Source organism: Mauremys mutica, chromosome 5, assembly GCF_020497125.1.
Source record: "Mauremys mutica isolate MM-2020 ecotype Southern chromosome 5, ASM2049712v1, whole genome shotgun sequence".
Classification (NCBI taxonomy): Eukaryota; Metazoa; Chordata; order Testudines; family Geoemydidae; genus Mauremys; species Mauremys mutica.
In genome coordinates this window covers 118,585,170-118,605,724 of record NC_059076.1, presented here as the reverse complement: position 1 = coordinate 118,605,724, position 20,555 = coordinate 118,585,170, and the positions used below count along the sequence as shown (strand labels likewise).

Sequence of the window (20,555 nt, the reverse complement as noted above, 5' to 3'; positions counted from 1 at the left end):
TCCCAGTATGTAATCAATATAAAAACAAACAGGCAAATTCACCATTGAGGCATAGTAATTAGCAGTGTTTATAAAAAGTAAATGAGAAAGATTCACTCTAAACCCAAAATATTATACACAAGTGTGTGTAGTATTTAGCAATCCTTGACTATCCTTGAAGATTTAGAGTGTCTCCGTGCTATGGGAAACATTAATTTCCCCTAGTTAATTATCATTTACATTATTTATTAAAATGTGTGGATGTTTCCTGGAGGCCTGGTGCCAATGATATGTTTAAATATGCTGAGCAACAAATATATCTGTATACTGATAGTTCAGTAGCTGTTAATTTTAAATAATCCCTGTAATCAACGAGGCTCTATTACGTAAACTAAAAGGACCAATCTTTTGTGTATTTGTTTTTATTCCTTGAAAACACCTTAAAGCAACAGATATTCAAGCTGAGTTATTTATAAAACTAGCTACGATTTGTCTGAATATTTGCAAAGAACATTTCAGTGTTGATGAACACTCTTTTTGTCCTGAGTTTAATGAAGCTACTGATGCTCCTGTAGGTATTGCTGGATGTTTCTTCAGTGGTTCAGATACAGATTGTGCACCATGATTTATGTGTTCTTTTCTAAAGGACTTATAATGAAGGAAAACAAACTTTCTCTAAAGCTAAGGATTGTGAAGAATATGAATGCTAGAGGAAAGAATTAAAATTGTCGGATTAATTTCTATTCCAAATGTCTTGTCTTAAACATAGTTCTAACATATAACATAGAAAAGTTCTAAATATAACATAGAAAAGTCCTGGTGCTTACTGAGTAACTAAAAATAGCTGTGTACCTGAGCAGATTTTAGTACTTAAATCCCTTTCCTTTTTGCCTCCCTCTGTATAGATTGGGTAGCAATTCCTAGTGATCCAATCAATGGATTGCAAAGGGAAGGCTGATCTCTAGATATCTTTCAAGTGCCTGGGTCTATATTTGTGGCCTCTGCAGAGTTATGAAGAGTTCAGGTTTCTACTTTCTTTCAGTTTTTGAACTTTTTTCAACATGAACATAACCTATTTGAAAGGGGATTTTTATACTAGAAACACTAGGCTCTTAATTCAGTCTGTGAATGAAATTTTGAACTATTCTAAGGGTTTGTCTTCACAGCAACAGTTAGCTGAAGTTACTCCGCTCAAGTTGCTCTGCTCAAATCGGCCTAGCTTAAGTGAGAGTGGTAATGCTGCAAAACAATAACACCTCACTCTTTATTGTGCTTTACATCAGTATATCTCAAAACACTTTACAAAGGGGTCAGTATCACTGTCTCCATTTTACAAATGGGGAAACTGAGGAACAGAGGTGACATGTCCAGTTCACCCAGCAGGCCAATGGCACAGCCAGGAATTGAATCCAGGTCTCCTGTTTTCTATCCACTAGGCCATGCTGCCTGTCTCAACACTCATCATACAGAGAATGGTTTGATTAGCAGCACAGAATGATTGGATTAGCAGTGGATGAGTTGTGTTAATTTAAGATGTGGCCTGTATTCCCTCCTGCAACCGTTGATCTTCAGCCTATAGCCTCGAATCGCCAGCTCACTCAAGTTGAAAGTACCATTTAGCTCAAGCCTAGAGATTTTTGTGTGTAGACGGGAGTTGAGTTAGGGGTAACACTCCAATCATGCCTCAAACCAGCACTGAAATGAAGACAACTCTCAAATATTAGAACAGAAGTGATGAGAACATTGAGGTTATGTTCTTAGGACTGTTGAAAGCAACAATACAGTTACAGAATAGTCTAGAGGCCTACAGTAGAAGGGGAGTACGTGGAGTCATTGTGATTAGAGATAGGGCATCGCTATTTGGTAGAATTAACTGTAATTGGATGTTGAAGAGAGGTTAGTGAGTAAATTGTGAACTGTTAGGAGGACTTGGTTTTGCTGGACTCTAGAATTTTCTGTACGGTGAGCAGGACAGTTCACAACTCTATATAAAGATGGCTAATTTTATCTTATTTTATACTCAGTGGTCTTGAATTCACTAGTTGACTGTTTGGCAAATTGTATCAAATCAGATAATTTTGGTTGGCAGCCTATTTTTATTTTTTAAACTATTCTAAGCTCAGTGGTTGAGGAGATGCTGTAGTTTTTGCTTGTGAAGAATTCCAGAAATTTTGTGTATTGACTGATGTCAACTTTCAAATAATTTTGAAGAGTAAGAACTAAGAGAGCTTAACTTTCACAATTGAATGTTTAAGGAGGCAGGAAGGGATGTTGGTGGGAGGCAGGAATGGATGTTTGGTTTGGTATTTTGCGTGCTTGCAGGGTGCTGTAAATGCTGATTTCATTCCTGCTGTCCCCGATGTGTAAAGACAGAAGTATTTTTTAATGTATTAGAATTGTTGTTACTGCTGCAGTCACTGGCACTAAGCTTAAGCCTCAGATCTCTCTCATAGTATGTTTTGGTCCTGGCAGGTAAAAGGCTGGTGTGTGTAGGGGTGTAGGGGTGTGTGTGTAGGGGTGTTATGGAGTGAGGTAGAAAACGTTATAATTTGAGGGGGGGGAGAAATAGCTCAGTGGTTTGAACATTGGCCAACTAAACCCAGGGTTGTGAGTTCAATCCTTGAGGGGGCCACTTAGGGATCTAGGGCAAAAATCAGTACTTGGTCCTGCTAGTGAAGGCAGGGGGCTGGACTCAATGACCTTTCAAGGTCCCTTCCAGTCCTAGGAGATAGGTATATCTCCAATTATAACAATGCTTTCATTTTTGAAACAGTAGAATTTTCTGCAGTGTCACTGTTTTCTAGGCAAGTATCAAGAAACTGAAGTAAGGGAAGGACAGAAAGGTTGATAATTTTAAGACCAGTTTACTTTTTTTAATCAGTCCTATAAAGGTTCATTGCAGTTATGACTTTTTATTTGCCTGTTGACATTGGTAGCTGATCTAATATCTTTCATGATGAGTGTTATGTATACACTACTTGCCTATATATTTGAATGTGGTTCTTTTATATTCTGTACCCATTAATTCAATGTTATGTTATCTGTGATTTAAGAAAAAAACATTTAAATATTATTTTTCACTAAAGATTAATCTTCCTTAGACATGCTGGTATTTATTTTTTTCTTTCTAGAGAATCCATTTTTCTCATTTTTAAAATGATAGTATTTCAGACAGATGAAGATATATGAACTGATATCTTCAAGTTGGCAGCAATAATTTTGAAAAATAGATATTTTTAAGCTTTCTGATTTTTTGTTTTTGTTTTTATTAATAATGTGAATGACAAATGTCAATGAATAACTATTCTGAATACAATATACCCCTCTTCTTAACACCCTCTTGTATGTTGCATCTCAATAGGTTGGTTACCTAATATCTCAAAACATGGATGATTTTCTGTGTGGTTAAGTGTATTTTATACTTGTGTTAGAGCATGCCTGTATTTGGCAGCTATCCAGTGCAATGTGCAGCCTGATGTTTTGAAGCACTGGAATAAAAGATGCTGAAAGGAATAATTTATTTACCGGCATTCAAATGGGGCATATACATGGAGGGAGCAACACTCGTCTTTCCTCTCTTTTCCTAATGATTGTCTTCCCAGGCTCCCTCAGTTTGTTACCAGGGACTTAATCCTACAGTCCTTAGTAGGTCGATTGAAATCAACGGGACTGCTCAGGTGTCCCAATTGAGCCTCTTGTCCTTGTGGGTAAGAATCAAAGCGTCTTGGGAGTAAAAGCAGACATGGGGTTACTGAAGACCTTTTTTGCTGTCTACTTGTCTATTTAACCAGGTTATAGATTATTGCTGAATGTCCTATTAGTAATCTAGAAAAACTGACTTTTCAGAGGCATGTTGTGGAGACGTTTTTTGGATTTGACGAAGAATCTGTTGACTCTGAAACCTCATCTGTAACTTCGTATAACACGGACAAAACAGACAGAACACCAGCAACACCAGAAGAAGACTTGGATGATGTAAGTAATGAAGTGTCTTCATAACAAAAGATACAAAATGAATGGAAATATTTTTCCTATTTCTCTGTATTTCTGCATTTGCAACTTGAATAGCTGTTTTAAGTCAAGTAAAAGACTGGAAATAAGGTGTAAATTTTTAGCAGTAGGAGTAATTAACCATTGGAACAACTTAGCAAGAGTCATAGTGGATTCTCCATCACTGACAATTTTAAAATCAAGATTGGATGATTTCTAAAAAATATACTCTGGACTTATTTGGAGGAAGTTCTGTGGCCTGGGTTGTGCAGATCAGACTAGATGATCACAGTGGTCCCTTCTGGCCTTGAAATCTATAAATAACACGCTAATTTAGCTCAGCCATTGCAACCCAACTAATAAATGACAGCATTAGGGTCTGTCTTCTTGATGAGTTCAGAGTTAATTAAATCAGACTTGGTAAATATCAGCAGTGCTTGAGAAATAGAATTCCGTTTATCACAATATCTCTTGTTTGTCAAAATAAGAAAATCAGTGGACACTTGAACTGACAAAATCCACGGCTGCTCCACAATAGCTGTTCCTAGAATATTATGATTGATTTGACTATTTTGGTACTATCAGGTCCTTCTCACTATGCTTTTGATATCGAGAGAAGTTTTGTCAATTTATTAAGGCTTAAATAGTAAATATATGTAGACATGTTTTTGCTGGACCTGTATGTTATGCACTGCAACCGGGCTACAGTAAGGAATGGCAAGGTCTAAGATAAGATGTAAAATCAAGGTCTCCCTATGCTATTTACTAACTCGTATGTTCTACCCTTCAGTTACACCCTCTCTATCTTATACTCATGTCCCCATCTCCCCTCCTCTACTCAGCTTATTTTATTGTTATTTGGGGTTGCTAACCCTTGTGATTTTTATTGAATCTCATGAGAGAAGCAGGTGCGCATCTCTCTGTCCACGTGCACATGTAGCAGGTCCATGGTGTTGAGCAGTGAGATCCAACGTGGGTTCTTCAAAATTATGGCACTTTTGTCAGTGAATAAAATTGTGCGAAGTCATATTCTCTCTCATCCCTCCCCATCAGTCTGTGTTCCTTCTCTCTTTCACGCCCCATCACTCCCTCCCTCACCCACATGTCTTGCCTCAGTTCTCTCATTAGCCATTCACTCTCTGCCCACCTTTCATACAAATGCTTTCCATTCAGCACTCTTAACTTCCACTGTCCCGTGTTTTCTCTCTATTCCTATACATACTGTTCCTCACTTTTTCTGTCAAGCCAATTTATGCTGCACTCAAATTCTAAACATAAACACAGGGAAGTCTGCATTTTTCTCTCCACCCCAACGTCCGCTTTCCTCTAATCTCTGCTAGCATTTTAAAGCTGCATCGAACTTTGGGAATCTGTAAGGTTTTCCTCCTGCATTTCTGTTTCTTTTGTTTGTATTCTTTCTTGCTGTTCTCTTCCACCCCATCCCCCACTCCTCCAACTCAAAATTTGTCATCCAGAACACAAGGTGATGCAAGAATGAGAGCTGATTGGAGTGAGGGACTTTTTTCTCCTCATTCCCTCTAGGGTTCCTGGAGTTCTTTCTCGGATCTACAGTAGGGATAGTGTCCTGCAGATTGAGCTAACAGCATCGGGTGCCAGGCTCTGCCCCAAGGACAGCTTGTAGGGATTAGGGTCTGCCAATGGGGGGAAGAGTCATCAGTGCTGTAGGAGGAAGATTTGTGCAGTCCTTTTATATCTCTATATACATGAGTATGGAAGCAACAGTTTAACAAACTTTCCTACTCTGCTGTTAGAGTCTTTGGCCCTCTTGTAAGCCTGGGTCCTGCACAAAGTTCTTGCCTGTCCTTTTTGCTCCCTCCCAGCAATTCTACCTATCAATATCTTTAAAGAAATCGATGGATATTTTACATTTTCAACTAGCTACTGTATAATCTCTGTATCATCTCTGAGCTGCAAAGAGATGTTTGAAGCAACAGAAGATAATAAACTGTTTTGCTTTTCTATTCTTTTAAGAGTACGCCTAAAGAAGAAGCTGATTTAAGGTTCTGTCAACTAACCAGAGAATATCAGGCTTTACAAAGAGCATATGCATTACTTCAAGAGCAAGTTGGTGGGACACTGGATGCAGAGAGAGAAGCAAGGGTAAGCCATTTTTTATTTAAACTTCTCAGAAATCTGATATCTCTCATGCTAAGTGTGCCTTTGCAGGTCAGTGGACTGCATGCAGTAAATGTATTACATACTTCTGAGGATTAGATAATATTATAGTAAAACATTTGTTCTAGATTTATCAGACCTGTATGGAAAGGAGGTTTCAAAATGCATCTTATCCTGACTCTTTTTTTTTTTTTATCACACACATAGTGGATTAAAGTAGCCCTGTTTTTAAGTAATGCTCTCTAATTCAAAAAGACAATCCAACAGAAATTGTATGTGGCTGCTAAAACAATGGATTTAAGAAAAATCAATGATAAGATTACAATAAATATTTGTGTCAGACAAGTAAACAAAGAGCCTCACACAAATCGGGTTGGAAAATCTTTCCCTTCAGGCATTTAGTAGGATAAATGAAAGGCTCTGTATTCTCCCAGTTCTATGCCACCCCCTCATGCCCAGCAAATGGGGGAAGGTCAGAACACTGCTGTGCCGTAGTGGTTACTGACCACTCGAATGGCTCCTTGGGGACCTAGGCAAAATCTAAGTTGTGCTACAGACCAAGTGGGTCTCCCAGTGGCCACAGGATCAGTGAGCTGCAAAGGTGACCCTTTGCCTCATCCCACCAGTCCTGCACCAAGCACAGCTCGTCATGGACCTAAAACTTGAATTGGTATCCTCTGGTAAATTACTTCAGATGCAGGGCCACATGAAGACTTGGGAAGAGTGTGTGCTGCGTCACTGGCTTCCATCTGACAGAGCAAGGGGATTTATATTCACACACACATAATCTTTTCACTTCCCCTACTGCTAAGCATTGTCTTATTGATCAGTCCATAAAATCCTTTCTGGTTTCAAAATGCTCTTGAAAATGATTTCTTGGAGTCTCCTGTGTCTGCGAATTTTTCTGGATCACTCCATTCTTTTCCTGCTTGACATCACCCATTCTCGCTCTCTAGACAAAAGGCACCATTTTTCTGACTGAGATGAACTAATATAAACTTCTTCCCCTCCATGTCAAGCATTTTCAGTTCTTGCCAGTCCACAGAGGAAGAGATCTGACTGGAGTAAAATGCATAGCAGTGCAGTATCACTCTGCTCATTAACTAATTTTTCACATCCTACTTTACATATGAGTTGTTTGTAATTGGATGTGAAACTCTGGAGGATTAGAAATACCTAGTTTCAGCCCCAAGCATGATTAATTGGTGATCTAGTAGTGGGCATGGGGGATTTAAAGAGCACCTTGTTTGTCCATCTGTGCCTTGCTTTACACAGAATCCATTTCTCAGAGTCTCTGCATGTTCCATTTGCTGTGCCATACTGCCTAGTAGAGCTCATCAGCAATTTTTCACATAACATTTTCTTGTCAAAATTTGCCGATTTGTCAAAATCCAAACACTTTGCAGGAACGTATATGTTTTGTTGAATTTATGACTAAGGCTATGTTTACCTGTCCATAACTTTTACTATATACCCCTGACTAAAACTGGGGGCGGGGCTACAGCGCACGGCCTGGGACTCCCACTGATGCTGAGGAGGAGTGGGCGGATTGGAGGTGCTGGCAGGTCGTTACCTGGCATCACGCCTCCCTCCCCCAGCAGCAGAGTCTGGCTATGGGAGGGGGTTGGGGCATGAGATGGTGTGAGGCATGCTCTGGGCGGTGCATACCTGGGGAGCTCCCTGGAAGTGGCGACATCCTTCTCGCTCAGCCTGCTAGGTAGAGGCATGGCCACCTCCGCCTGCAGGCACCGCCCCCGCAGCTCCCATTGGCCGCAGTTCCCAGACAATGGGAACTGCGAAGCCAGTGCTCTGGGTGGAGGGAGCACACAGAGCTGCCTGGCCACACCTCTGCCTAGCATAAGAACATAAGAACAGCCGTATTGGGTCAGACAAGGGTCCATCCAGCCCAGTATCCTGTCCTCTGACAGTGGCCAATGCCAGATGCCCCAGAGGGAGTGAACCTAACAGGTAATGATCAAGTGATCTCTCTCCTGTCATCCATCCCCACCCTCTGACAAACACAGGCTAGGGACACCATTCCTTACCCATCCTGGCTAATATCCAGTTCTCTCTTAAACGCTGTTATAGTCCTAGCCTTCACAACCTCCTCAGGCAAGGAGTTCCACAAGTTGACTGTGTGCTGTGTGAAGAAGAACTTCCTTTTATTTGTTTTAAACCTGCTGCGCGTTAATTTCATTTTGTGGCCCATAGTTCTTGTATTATGGGAATAAGTAAATAACTTTTCCTTATCCACTTTCTCCACATCACTCACGATTTTGCACCTCTATTGTATCCCCCCTTAGTCTCCTCTTTTCCAAGCTGAAAAGTCCTAGCCTCTTTAATCTCTCCTCAATGAAACCTGTTCCAAACCCCTAATCATTTTAGTTGCCCTTCTCTGAACCTTTTCTAGTGCCAGTATATCTTTTTTGAGATGAGGAGACCACATCTGTACGCAGTATTCAAGATGTGGGCGTACCATCGATTTATATAAGGGCAATAATATATTCTCCGTCTTATTCTCTGTCCCCTTTTTTAATGATTCCTAACATCCTGTTTGCTTTTTTGACCGCCTCTGCACACTGCGTGGACGTCTTCAGAGAACTATCCACAGTGACTCCAAGATCTTTTTCCTGATTTATTGTAGCTAAATTAGCCCCCATCATATTGTATGTATAGTTGGGGTTATTTTTTCCAATGTGCATTACTTTACATTTATCCACATTAAATTTCATTTGCCATTTTGTTGCCCAATCACTTAGTTTTGTGAGCTCTTTCTGAAGTTCTTCACAGTCTGCTTTGGTCCTAACTATCTTGAGCAGTTTAGTATCATCTGCAAATGATGATGCAGCTGAGTAAGGGGGATGTCGCCACTTCCAGGGAGACCCCCAGGTAAGCGCCGCCCAGATCCTGCCTCACCCCATCCCATGCCCCAACCTCCTGCCTCCTCCCACATCCAAACTCTGCTGCCGCAGAGGAAGGTGCGGTGGCCTGAGACTGCCCCAGCAGTGGCTGGTGCATCTGTCACAGGGGCTGCCTGATCTGCCCCTGAGCCAAGTGCACTGGTCACTGCAGAGGTCACCGAAAGTCACAGACAAACCCTCAGCCTTAATTATAAGGAAATCAGGAGGGCTGAGAAACCTTTCCTGTGTCCTTGGCAACCTGCCTAGTGGGCTGCGGGGGAGCCAGGCTCCCAAGCAACTTTAACTCTGTTCTGCAATAATGATTAACACATATTAAAAATCATACTTAGCTTTTATCTAGCATTTTGCAGAGCTTTTTGAGACCAGCTGATAAAAAGGAGGCCAATATCATTATCCCCATTTTGCAGATGGGGAAACTGAGGTACAGAGAGACAGAGAGACAAAATAAACTTGCCCATGGTCACCCGGTAGGCCAGTGGTCATAATGGGAATAGCACCTGGATCTCCCAAGTCCTAGTGCAGAACTTTATCTAGGAGGCCATACCAACCTCCTATGTTTATGGTCCCAGATCAGATTAAAACTGATTTTTACAGATGCATTTGATTGTTTCCTGTTGTTTTTCCTCGTTGTGTCCATTGACTTTGAACATTACTCTTAACATTCATAGTCAGAGCCTCATGAAAATATTCCACCTTCTAAAACTAATAAGTGGCATTTTAGTTTAAATAAGAAAATAAGTCTTTCCTTGCACATCTGCTATCAATTTCTGCCTTTAATTTGTGCCCGTGTTGTTGGGCACAGTGGATTGCTAACATAATGCCAGCCATGCAGCTCTTAATCACATAATCATGGCTGGCTTTCATTTTTGTCCCCAGGATGAGGAAAGAAGTTATTTTTATTTCTTTAAAAAGGACATAATTATATATTTTATTAAAGTAAGATTTCTCAGGCACTTATGTATTTGACAGTTATATAAAACCATTAAATGTTTTTCTTTGTGTTTGAGGGAGGCGTTGGAGATTATTTTTTTTCTTTAATAGCATTTTAGACATTTGGAGAAATTTACTTTTTTTTATAGAATTTGAAATAGTCACTCTTTCTACCCTATGGCCTAGCTGGCTTTTTTATCTCTTTAACAGCTGACTGGTCTAGAAGGTTTTCAATTGGTTATGTCTTAGGAGGCCCAATTCTGGGAGGTAGCGAATGTCCCCAACATCTATTAGGTGAAATTGAGTGTGTTCAGCAAGGGCCTGATCCTGTTCGTTACCAAGGGCCAGATTTATAAAGGTATTTAGATGCCTAGAAATGCAGGTAGGTGCGCAGTGGGATTTTTAAAAGTGCCTAATAGGGATTTTGAAAATCCCACTAGACACCTACCTGCGTCTCTAGGCACCAAACTACCTTTACAATTCTGGCCTAAGTGCCTCCATTCGTTCTTTAGGGATGAGGGCCTCAGTACTTTGCAGGAGGTGCTCAAGCCCCATATGTTCAAGCCCCAATTGGGGACACTTTACAGCTGAAGTAACTCAACATCCATAAGGGAAGTACTTATCTTGAAGGATTGAGACCATATAAATAAAACTGACTGGCTTATCAGTGGCATATGGCATGAATTCTTATTTGTGGGTGGTATGCAGTATTCAGGTACGGTGAGCCGTATTTAAGTTTATTATCATACACATTTTACTCACAGCAGACTTATTTAGTACTTATTGCAATTCTTTTTTTTTTTTCAAGTACCTTGAGTAAATACCAAGTATTGCAAACAGCATCATTACTGGCTTCATGTTACTCAATTTTAGAAAGTGCTTTGCCACTGAAAACATCAGATTAGTGTTTCTTAGTTTTTGAAGGAAAAGAGTTGTGTGGAAATGAATGAGGTAAATATTTTATCAAATAAAATACAAATAAACATGTTTGTTTTAACTGAAAACAATTCAAGTTCACCTCACAGGCTGATAATGGACAGGACATATTGAACTTATCAATATTTGATTCTGCAGTAATTGAATATTTGAGCATATGGAGCTACATATGAAGTGTACATCCTAATCAGTTGGCCATTGTGACAGCATAGGCACACTTTTATACCTTTTCAGACTCGTGAACAACTGCAAGCTGATCTCCTCAGGTACCAGGCGAAAATTGAAGATCTGGAGAAATCTCTGATTGAAAAAGGACAGGTAAAAGGCTCTCTTAATGCCCTCTGTCAAATCATCTTCTCCCTTGCATGCAGCAGTGTTCTTGTCATCTTCGTTGCTTGCTGGTGTATTCATGTGTCTGATGCAACTTAGTTACCATTCCACCAGTTAGACCACCTGATTAAAGGAACATATTGTATAGACTGGAAAAAATCCTACTGAAGATTCGTCTTCCAAAACAAAATATGCTAATATCTGCATGCACATGGTTGTTAAAAATCCGTTCCCTTTTCTTGCCCAGCCCAAGCCCTTCTCCTTCCTCTGGTTTTCTACTTTCACTGGAAAAGTTTTGGCCATAATTTCAGCAAAATGAATGTTGTGCATTTCCCATGGAGACCATTTTTGGTGCCCTGGCTGGAAGAATTATAAAATCGTTACTGCCACACACATTTCAGCTGGAAAAATGAACCACTGAATGTGTGTTTGATTACTAGGAGCTACTTTCAACATTTTATCCACATCACTTAAATTGAAATTGGGACCTAGATCTAAATGGAGTTTTTTGGCAGTACTTAGCAAGGATAAATCCTGGCTCTTGGCAGATATAGTGTTCAGGATCTTCAGGAAAATAGCACAGAACTATGATTGTGCACTTTAAAGATGTTCAGTTGCATAACTACAAGTACCTCTTCAGAATGTTTCGGATGTCATATTTTTATACCATGTTTATTGTTGAAAAATTCATTTACAAATTGAAGTGATGCATAGTAATAAAATGAAAAATAGAGATATATCCAAAAGTAAATGTGTGAAAGATGAATAAAACATAACGTTAATATACTAATATTTCATAAACCTTTTTATTTAAAGTTCACTTGACTTTATGATGATTTATTCTATGCAAGATGTATTCCTTAAGAATGTTGCATGACTACAAAGAAACCTTTTACCAAATTAAGGAGAATATAAACAATAGTGTTAGCTTGCACATAAGCGCCAAGGTTCTTAGTAATGCTGTGTAAATAAAGTGCGTATGTGTATAAAATAAAATAAAACAACAACAGAATTGGGCAGTAGGTTATAAAATCTAAAATCTTCCAAGTCCCTGAGGTCTCCCAAGAGTAAATACACTTGTAAGGACTACCTCCTCTTGAGGATCTACTGTTGTCACTTTAGTTTATTGGTAAATAAAGCTGCAGGTATTGAAGACAAATTGCTTCATACCTAAAGCATTAACATACTATTTGACTATGAAGATGTAAAGTCTAAACACTATGCATGTAAATTAGATCCGAGTGAACATGAATATATATGTAAAAAAATTAAATTTTGTGACTTGTTTCCAAATTGATGTATATAACAGGTTTGCTTGGAAATTAGGTTTGATCATTTATTACCTTTGAAGATTCTTAACCACACTACACTCTTTAATCACCCAGTAATCAAGAGAAATTAAATGTGCAAGTGGTGGTGGTATTGTGCAATAAAAAAAAATTGTCTCTGTGGCTTTGTATGTAAACTAAGCCTTAAAACTTCATCAGAAATCACTCCTGTGGGCTCTGACATATCCACATCTGCTTACTGGCTGGTTATATGGTCACACTAAATTGTTAGAATCTATATTTGACAAAATAAATTTCTATTTGAAACAAACTTATTTTCTGTGCACAATGTGATTTTTTTAAAATTGTTATTTAGCTTGGGATAATTATTATTTAGTAGTAAATATGAACTGTTCACTCTAAGGTCAGGCAGTCCTCTCTAATGCTTAGAGCAGGGCACTATGAATCAGGTGACAGATTTTAAAAAATGGGTGTCTAAAGATTATCATCCTTACTTTTCAGCTAGGGAAACCAAGGCAGAGAGCATTTACATGACTTTTCTAAAGTTAAATGTGCAGACAGTAAAAGGGTCAAGATCAGAAATCTGGGCCAAGATTTTCAAAAATAGGTGCCTCATGTTAGGCTCCCAAATCTATATTTAGATGGCTAAATAAGTGATCCCATTTTCAAATGCGCCAAAGGCTCTCATTAACCTCATTTGAGCTCTTTTTTGCCAACGTTTCCTTCTATGTGAAATAGGAATAATGATAATTATTTACCTCTGTACAGTACTTTGAGGGTCCTGTATGAAAGGCACTACAGTAAGTGAAAAGGGTTATCCATCACTTAATAATAATAATGATAATATCACATCTCAAAAATATTAGACAACATAAGGCCCTGGAAAGAGATACATAAGGACCTGATCCTGTTCAGTGCTGAGCACCTTCAGTTTCCACTGAAATCAAGATCAGATCCCAAATAGCCAAGTTTTGAAAGGATCTTGTTTGTCACCCAAAATTAAACTTTTAACAGAGGAAATCCATCTCAGGCATGTGTTTCATTGTAGATCAAAATAGTTGAACTTGCAGATGGAAAATACGTGCAAAGCAGACTGGAAAGACAATTGGCCCCTCAGCATGTTAATGGATGGGGGTGTTCACCTAAGTCTCTAGATGCACGGAGCTCTTTCCTGTGTGCTTTGCAGGCCAAAACTGGAGAAGAACACTTGCCACTGTATTCCTCCCTCCCTCTGAGCATCGCTGAAGGCTTTTTAAATGTTAAAGTTTAGGCTGCATTTCTCCACAATTTACTTTGTCCTTTTAATTCTAGTTAATGCATCTTAACTGTTTCCTGGCCTTTTAAACATTCGGTCTAGTAAATTCTTTTGAAACAAATCAAAACAATCCTCCATCTCTCAAAGAAATAACGACTGCATGAAAATAAATGTGAACTTTTCCAGTCTTGTGTCTGTGGGGGCAATGCAAAATTAGTAAATGCCGTAAAATAACTGATCATTTTATTTTGTGGCAATCGTTAAAAAATCCGTGTGAAATGTGTCTGCAAAGGCTCATTGATGTAAATAGTTACTGCATCAACATGATTTGGGCTGAGATTTTAAAGCAGCGTTGGACTTCTCTTGCCCAGCTCTCATTAATTTCTAATGGGTATTGCGTGTCCGAATCCTTTGCCATTTTAGGAAATCTCAGCCATTAACACTGAACTAGATCTATTTTAGATTTCAGGTACATTTTCCCTATCATTAGATAGAAAATTAATTGGTTGATTTGGGATAAGTATGTCACTCATGTAAGTATTTTAAGTGATTGTAAGAGCAATATGGGCCTGATCTTGCAAACAGTATTGAGCAGTGGTGGTAAATTTTTTTAGGATTGGACCTTATGAGCCTGATCCAAAGTCCACTGAAGTCTATGGAAAGAGACTCACTGATGTTGGTGAACTTTGGTTCAGCCCCCCATGTTATCAAATGGAAATACAGAGCTTTTAATGGGGAAGGTGGTCTTGTATGATTTCACCTGCCACCATCACCTTCCCTTTTATTCCACACCTGAAAGGCTGCACATCAGACTCATTTTCACTTCCAGCTGAGGACTTCTAACTGCAGGTCTCTGGACTCTAGTTGCACTACTTATGAATCATTAAATGCTTTCCTTCCACTTCCCCATAAGGGAATATATATGGTAGCTCAAAGAGCTACATTTTAAAGCAGAGCTGCTGGGCAAGATCCTTTGAGTGAAGGAGAAGGAACAATTTCCAATACCAGTAATATTAAACTAAGGTGGGCAAATACATGACAGCATATATGTTAAATGAACATTGACCACATTCCTCCAAAATTGGTAGAGGCCAACATTGAAAGTTTTAACATTTAAATGATTAGGTTGAACAAAGTAGGAAAGAAGAAAAGCCAAACTAAAAAGAAGCAGGGATTTAGTACTTTTTCATCTGTTTTGGTAGCTATTCAATCCTTAAAATATTTACAACGGGTTTGCTCTTTAACCCATTTTATACTTGATTGTGCAGTAATGACTGAAATCATATAATTCTTATTACTGTACTGAGTTCTTTGTTGAAAAAATAGGTGTGGTGTTTTTTTTACATTTCTCCCACAGGATTCCAAATGGATAGAAGAAAAGCAGCTCCTTATCAGAACAAACCAGGAGCTGTTAGAAAAGGTATGTGTTCAGAATCTAGGTACTAGCTAATCTTTACTCTTCAAAGGAAACTGATGTGCTAAGTGTTGAAGTGTTAAGGTAAAATTAACTTTTTTTTTCCTGTCCAAAAAATGTTACATTGAGACTCTGAGGTAAAAGAGCTCACAATTCTATGGCGCTTTAAGGGGGGAAGGGCTATTGCGAAATATATGTTTGTAAAATCTCTAGCTCAGTGAGACTCAATCAGGTTGAATTTCCACCACAATATAAATGTAAAGCAATAGTAATAAAGGAATGGTAGCTGGGCATTGCCAAAAAAAAAAAAAAGAATATATAGCAAAATTGGAGAGAAAGTTCAGATTATTGTCAGTACCACTTAATTTGTTCTCTATTGAATAGGATCACTTGTTTTAATTTGATTTTTAAAAATGCAGAACCAAGTATTTCAAGCAATATTGATCACTTTAAATTGTATTATTTGATGTTTTAAAGAATAGAAAATTGCCATTTAGGGCCTGAGATGCTGAGTGACTTCTTCAAGGTGCTGAATACCCTCAATGGACTTTAGTGAGAGAGTTGAGGGCACTCAGTACCTCAGAGAATGGGGCCTCTTAATTAGTGAATTAAAATTATTAATTCAATAGAAATGAGAGAGCCAAAGAAAGATCCATGACTAAAGAACTACAGCTAGAATTATACATTATTGAGACACTTTTATTGATGTTATAAGCACTGTCATATGCTATATTAGCTGTCATACAACCCTTTGTTTTCATATCAATAAGAAGGTCAGACAATAATAAGAATGCTTTTGGTTGGACTCAGGAAAAGGGTCTGTAATCAGGGGCGGCTCTAGGATTTGCGCCGCCCCAAGCAGGGTGGCACGCCGCGGGGGGCGCTCTGGCGGTCGCCGGTCCCGCGGCTCCAGTGGACCTCCTGCAGACGTGCCTGCGGAGGGTCCGCTGGTCCCGTGGCTCCGGTGGACCTCCCGCAGGCATGCCTGCGGATGCTCCACCAGAGCCGTGGGACCAGCGGACCCTCCAGAGGCACGCCTGCGGGAGGTCCACCGGAGCTGCCTGCTGCCCTCCCGCGGGACGCCGCCCCAAGCGCGCGCTTGGCACGCTGGGGTCTGGAGCCGGCTCTGTCTGTAATGCACTTGTGATATTCCGTTTTGCTGTTGTTTAAATAGCCTGCAGCCTCAAAGTACAACATTTGAGAATTATCATTAGGCCTGAGAGGAAATCTGATTTGACTGTAAAGAGTTAAGTACCTGACCCTGGCAGGTGTTGAGAGCACTCAGCACCTCCCAACATGAGGCCATAGGAAAGCAACATTATACTTTTTGCCCTGAGCACATCACTGAGAGCCAGGAAGTCCTGAATTGTAACAATACAATTCTCTCAATTTGCTGCACGGCTCTCAATTTGCTGCATGGCTTTCAGCAAATTATGTAATCTTTCTGGGCTCAGTTGCTCCATCTGTAAAATGGAGGCTGTAAATACTTGCCTACCAACCTCACAGGGATGTTGTGAATGTTATTTAGTTAGTGTTGGGAAGATTTAAAGAACTAAGTGCAAGCGCTATGACATTAAAAAGTGGTGCAAAGTAAATATGAACAGACTGCTTGAGTTTAAATACTCTTCACTTCTAAACCAGTGTTGTTGAGTGAGTTGTTAAAAGTAAGTTCAACATTCAATTTTTTTCCTTTAGTTGCAGTCTATACACAGCTTCTGGTATCTGCTTCCAAAATGGCTTCATGTAGACTTGTCTCAGGAAAGTTCCAGGCAAGGATAATCACTATCCCCTCTCAGTGAGCAATTTGTGTCTGTTCATGAGCCAGTAAAGTGCTTCCTAATGTGATGCTCCTTCTTCATTCCCAAGACTTGGGGCCCAGCCATCCAACCATGTGGTCCTTCCTTGAAGTCAGTGAAAGTTTTGCCTTAGGCCCTGATCTTATAAACATTCACTTATGTGCTTAACTTTATGCACGTGTGCAATAAAATCCACTCTAATGGTGATACTAAGATGCATAAAGTAAAGAACATGCATATATGTTTCCTGGATTCGGAACTTGGTAAGGAGTTTTGGGCCCTGAGTTTTTTTACTTACAGTTTAACTCTTGCTGCTATTTTAATAAGCGGTTCTTTGCTGAGGATTTAATTTCTTCTTCTAAGTGTCAAGAATCAATGCACTTAACTGAATATACCGCTTTTCCATAGCTTAGTGTTATGATATTTTATTATATCTTAGATTTACAAAATGGAGCTGGAAGAGAATCAGCTGAAGAACGAGATGCAGGATGCAAAAGACCAGAATGAGCTGTTAGAATTCAGAGTGCTCGAACTTGAAGTAAGAGATTCTCTCAGTTGTAAACTCTCAAATGGAGCAGAAATTATGTTTGAACCCAAGTTGAAATTCATGTAAAGTGCACTGGTGCATGTGTAAGGTGGAAATATTTTAGGGTTTTTTTTTAAAATGCTGTAAGTTTGAATTCTGAAAATGAATACCACTGCCTTAATATGTTTTGGAGAGAATGCTCACTAATTTTTATGAAGATGTAAAATAGCTAATATATACTGCATATAGTTTGTTTTGCACCTAATAAAATATTTTGTTTTGCAATATTTTGCCTTTTTTATTTATTTCATTTCCATAACTACACCTTTCCTGCATGTGAAATCACTTGGTATGCATACTACAAACTTGGTTGGTTGGCATTGTTTCAATTAACACATCTTCTCACATCTTGCATGCAAGGAAGTCTGAGGATCTGACACCTCCATCACATCAACCTGTAATTGTTTTTAATTAAGCTGATTTTCAAATTGACAGCACTAATATACATAAAACAAACTTAAAAGAACACATTTTCTTAGCACATTTTTAAAAGAATTTCACTTACCTGAAGTCTCTTCTCTGCTGATATAGAACGTGGATGAGACATTCATAAATGTCAAAAAGTCAAATCTTCCAACCAGAACTGCAAATTATAAGTGTGAGGCACAAATATAACTTGTGCAAGTGAAAGTAATGTGTTCTTCAGAGCAAGCTTCTTTCACAAATACTTTCCTTTGAGTAAATGGAATAATAGGCTATTTATTAAAGTAGTTCTAACATAGGGCCTATAATTTCCATGGGAATGGATGGTGCTCATCACCTCGCAGATGGGACCATAGGGAATGGGATGCTAAACTTTTGTTACAATATGGGTGTGATGCATTGTCACACTGTCACATTAACTGAGAACAAGCATATCCAGTTTGAAAAGGCCATCAACATTTTAACACTGTTTACATTTTAGAATAAACTCTACAAAACTCTCTGTGTTACTGTTGCATAATTTTCTTCATCCGGTTCATTTCACCAAAATCCTTGGCATGTATAACCTCCATGGTGAAGATGAAAATCTTATTTTCATCATGCTATGTGGTCATTCTGCTTTTAATCTTTGACTCTTCTTAAAATCTTTTATTTTACCATTTTATTTTACCATCTGTATAGTCTGATGTCCATAGCATGTAATACAGATTATGCATTTGAGAGATTAGTGTCTGACTAGTCATTCTGGAAAATTAAAAATGCAAAGTAACTTGTATTCTGTATACTTTATTAAGCAACTTTAGATTAAAATACAGAACAAGTTAGGTAAAATTGGCAGCTAATTTAACAACCAGTTTTCCAAAATTTACGTATTTTTGGTAAAAGTAACCTGGTGCATATTACATCTTTAAAAATAAACTCTTCAAAGCATGTTTAGCATAAGAACATCCTACATTTAACTAAAGAATCAAATGAAAACTGAACTGTATCACAGTACAATGTGTTTATTCTTCTTGTTGAGTACCTATTTACTGAATAACAACTGAAGCATTTTCATTAAATTGCAAATAAAGCAGCAAAAGAAATCTCTCACTGATGGACAAATGCATAGGCACAAAAATTACAGAGTGATTGCTTTAGCAAAATTATGCAACTGTTGGTGAAAGTATTTTCATTCATGGTGATAAACAAAATTCTTTCAGATGAAAATTAGGGTGGATTAGAAAACAGGGTCAATTGTCTATCATTTAGCACAATCAAATACTGACAAGTTTAATGTGCCAAAAGATTAAACTTAGATTTCATTTTAAATTAGGTCAATTTAGGATCGAATCCCTGCTTCTGTATATGCGTTATATCATCAAGCTCAGTTACTGGCATGGCTCTATTTATAAATTGGACTAATAAGAACCAAAAAAAAAAACTTTTTAGGAGACAGTACATGGGGAGAAAGGTAATGTCAAACAGAGCCTTTCACCTCTTGGTTGCAGCTTCAAATTCATTAACCAACTCATTTTCCTTTGGTGATCTGTGAAATGACACCGTGGTTGCAGCCCTTTTCCCAAAGGACAAGTGTCCATCTCACAAATCAACTAACAAAATTTCCCTCATTTGTAGTTTTGGAAGCCAAGCTGTGGACGGAATGGGCATGGAAACTGAACTGTCCCTTCACTACTACTTATCTCTGCAGAACAGAGCCAATGCTCTTCTGCAGGGAGTTGTGGGGAAGCTAGAACCGCTGTCTTCCCAGGCTACCTCTGTTTTGTGAATAGGAGATGTGGGGTGACTTGAATCTCATTTACACTGATGTAATTCCACTGGTTTCAGCACAGTTACTCTTATTTAGAATAAGGCCTAGAGCTTCAGCTTCCAGATCTTTCAATCCAGCCACTTTCACAAGCACATCGAAATTTAACAAAAGACCCTCATGTGCTGAAAGTAGGAATACAGCTATTCCACTGAAATAATGGATCGGTATTTTGAAGAAGTGCATGAAATGTGCTGCAAATATTTAAAATGTTATAATTTTTGAGATAGTATATGTGAAAGGATTTCTTCTTGGCACAGAAAATGGTAAACGAAAAGTAGAATGTATTATACTAAACTGGGGCGAGTGGTGAATTGCTGGGCTTGAGGAATTAAAATGCTGAACTGTAAGGTTTAGCTAACTTCATTGCTGGTTTACTGTGGTTAACACTTAGCTTTATTACTGAACGTTTTCAGAACAAAAATGCATGTTATTTCAGAAGACACAATCTCCTCAAGGTCTTAATATGATTTGACACTGTTTGATATTTTGTTCTGTAGCCTCTTCACAATAGTCATTATTTGCTCAGGAAAGCAATAAATTAAATAAAAGATCCCACCTAACATGAAATACTTTAGAGGAATGTCTAAGTCACCCATGCCTACAATTGTATCCATACAAGTGGATCTGTGTATCCATGTGGAGCCTTGTTACTTTCAATGTTGCAGAGGCTCTGCTTGCATGGATCCTATTGTCGAATCAGGACTTTAGTGCTCAAATTGCACAAAACCTTAAAGGACACAGAAGAGCATGAAAACTTTGT

General features: G+C 38.7%; 1 protein-coding gene across 1 annotated transcript in view; it reads left to right on the top strand.

Moving 5' to 3' along the window:
* JAKMIP1 (janus kinase and microtubule interacting protein 1) overlaps window positions 1–17,635 on the top strand; it is a 206,087-nt gene extending 188,452 nt beyond the window's left edge. The window contains exons 11-15 of the mRNA XM_045018166.1: window positions 3,826–3,954; window positions 5,962–6,090; window positions 11,127–11,210; window positions 15,124–15,186; window positions 17,416–17,635. Of these exons, the coding sequence (XP_044874101.1) occupies window positions 3,826–3,954; window positions 5,962–6,090; window positions 11,127–11,210; window positions 15,124–15,186; window positions 17,416–17,589 (579 nt within the window). The 3' untranslated portion in view covers window positions 17,590–17,635. The remainder of the gene's footprint in view (window positions 1–3,825; window positions 3,955–5,961; window positions 6,091–11,126; window positions 11,211–15,123; window positions 15,187–17,415) is intronic.
* Window positions 17,636–20,555: the final 2,920 nt, after the last annotated feature.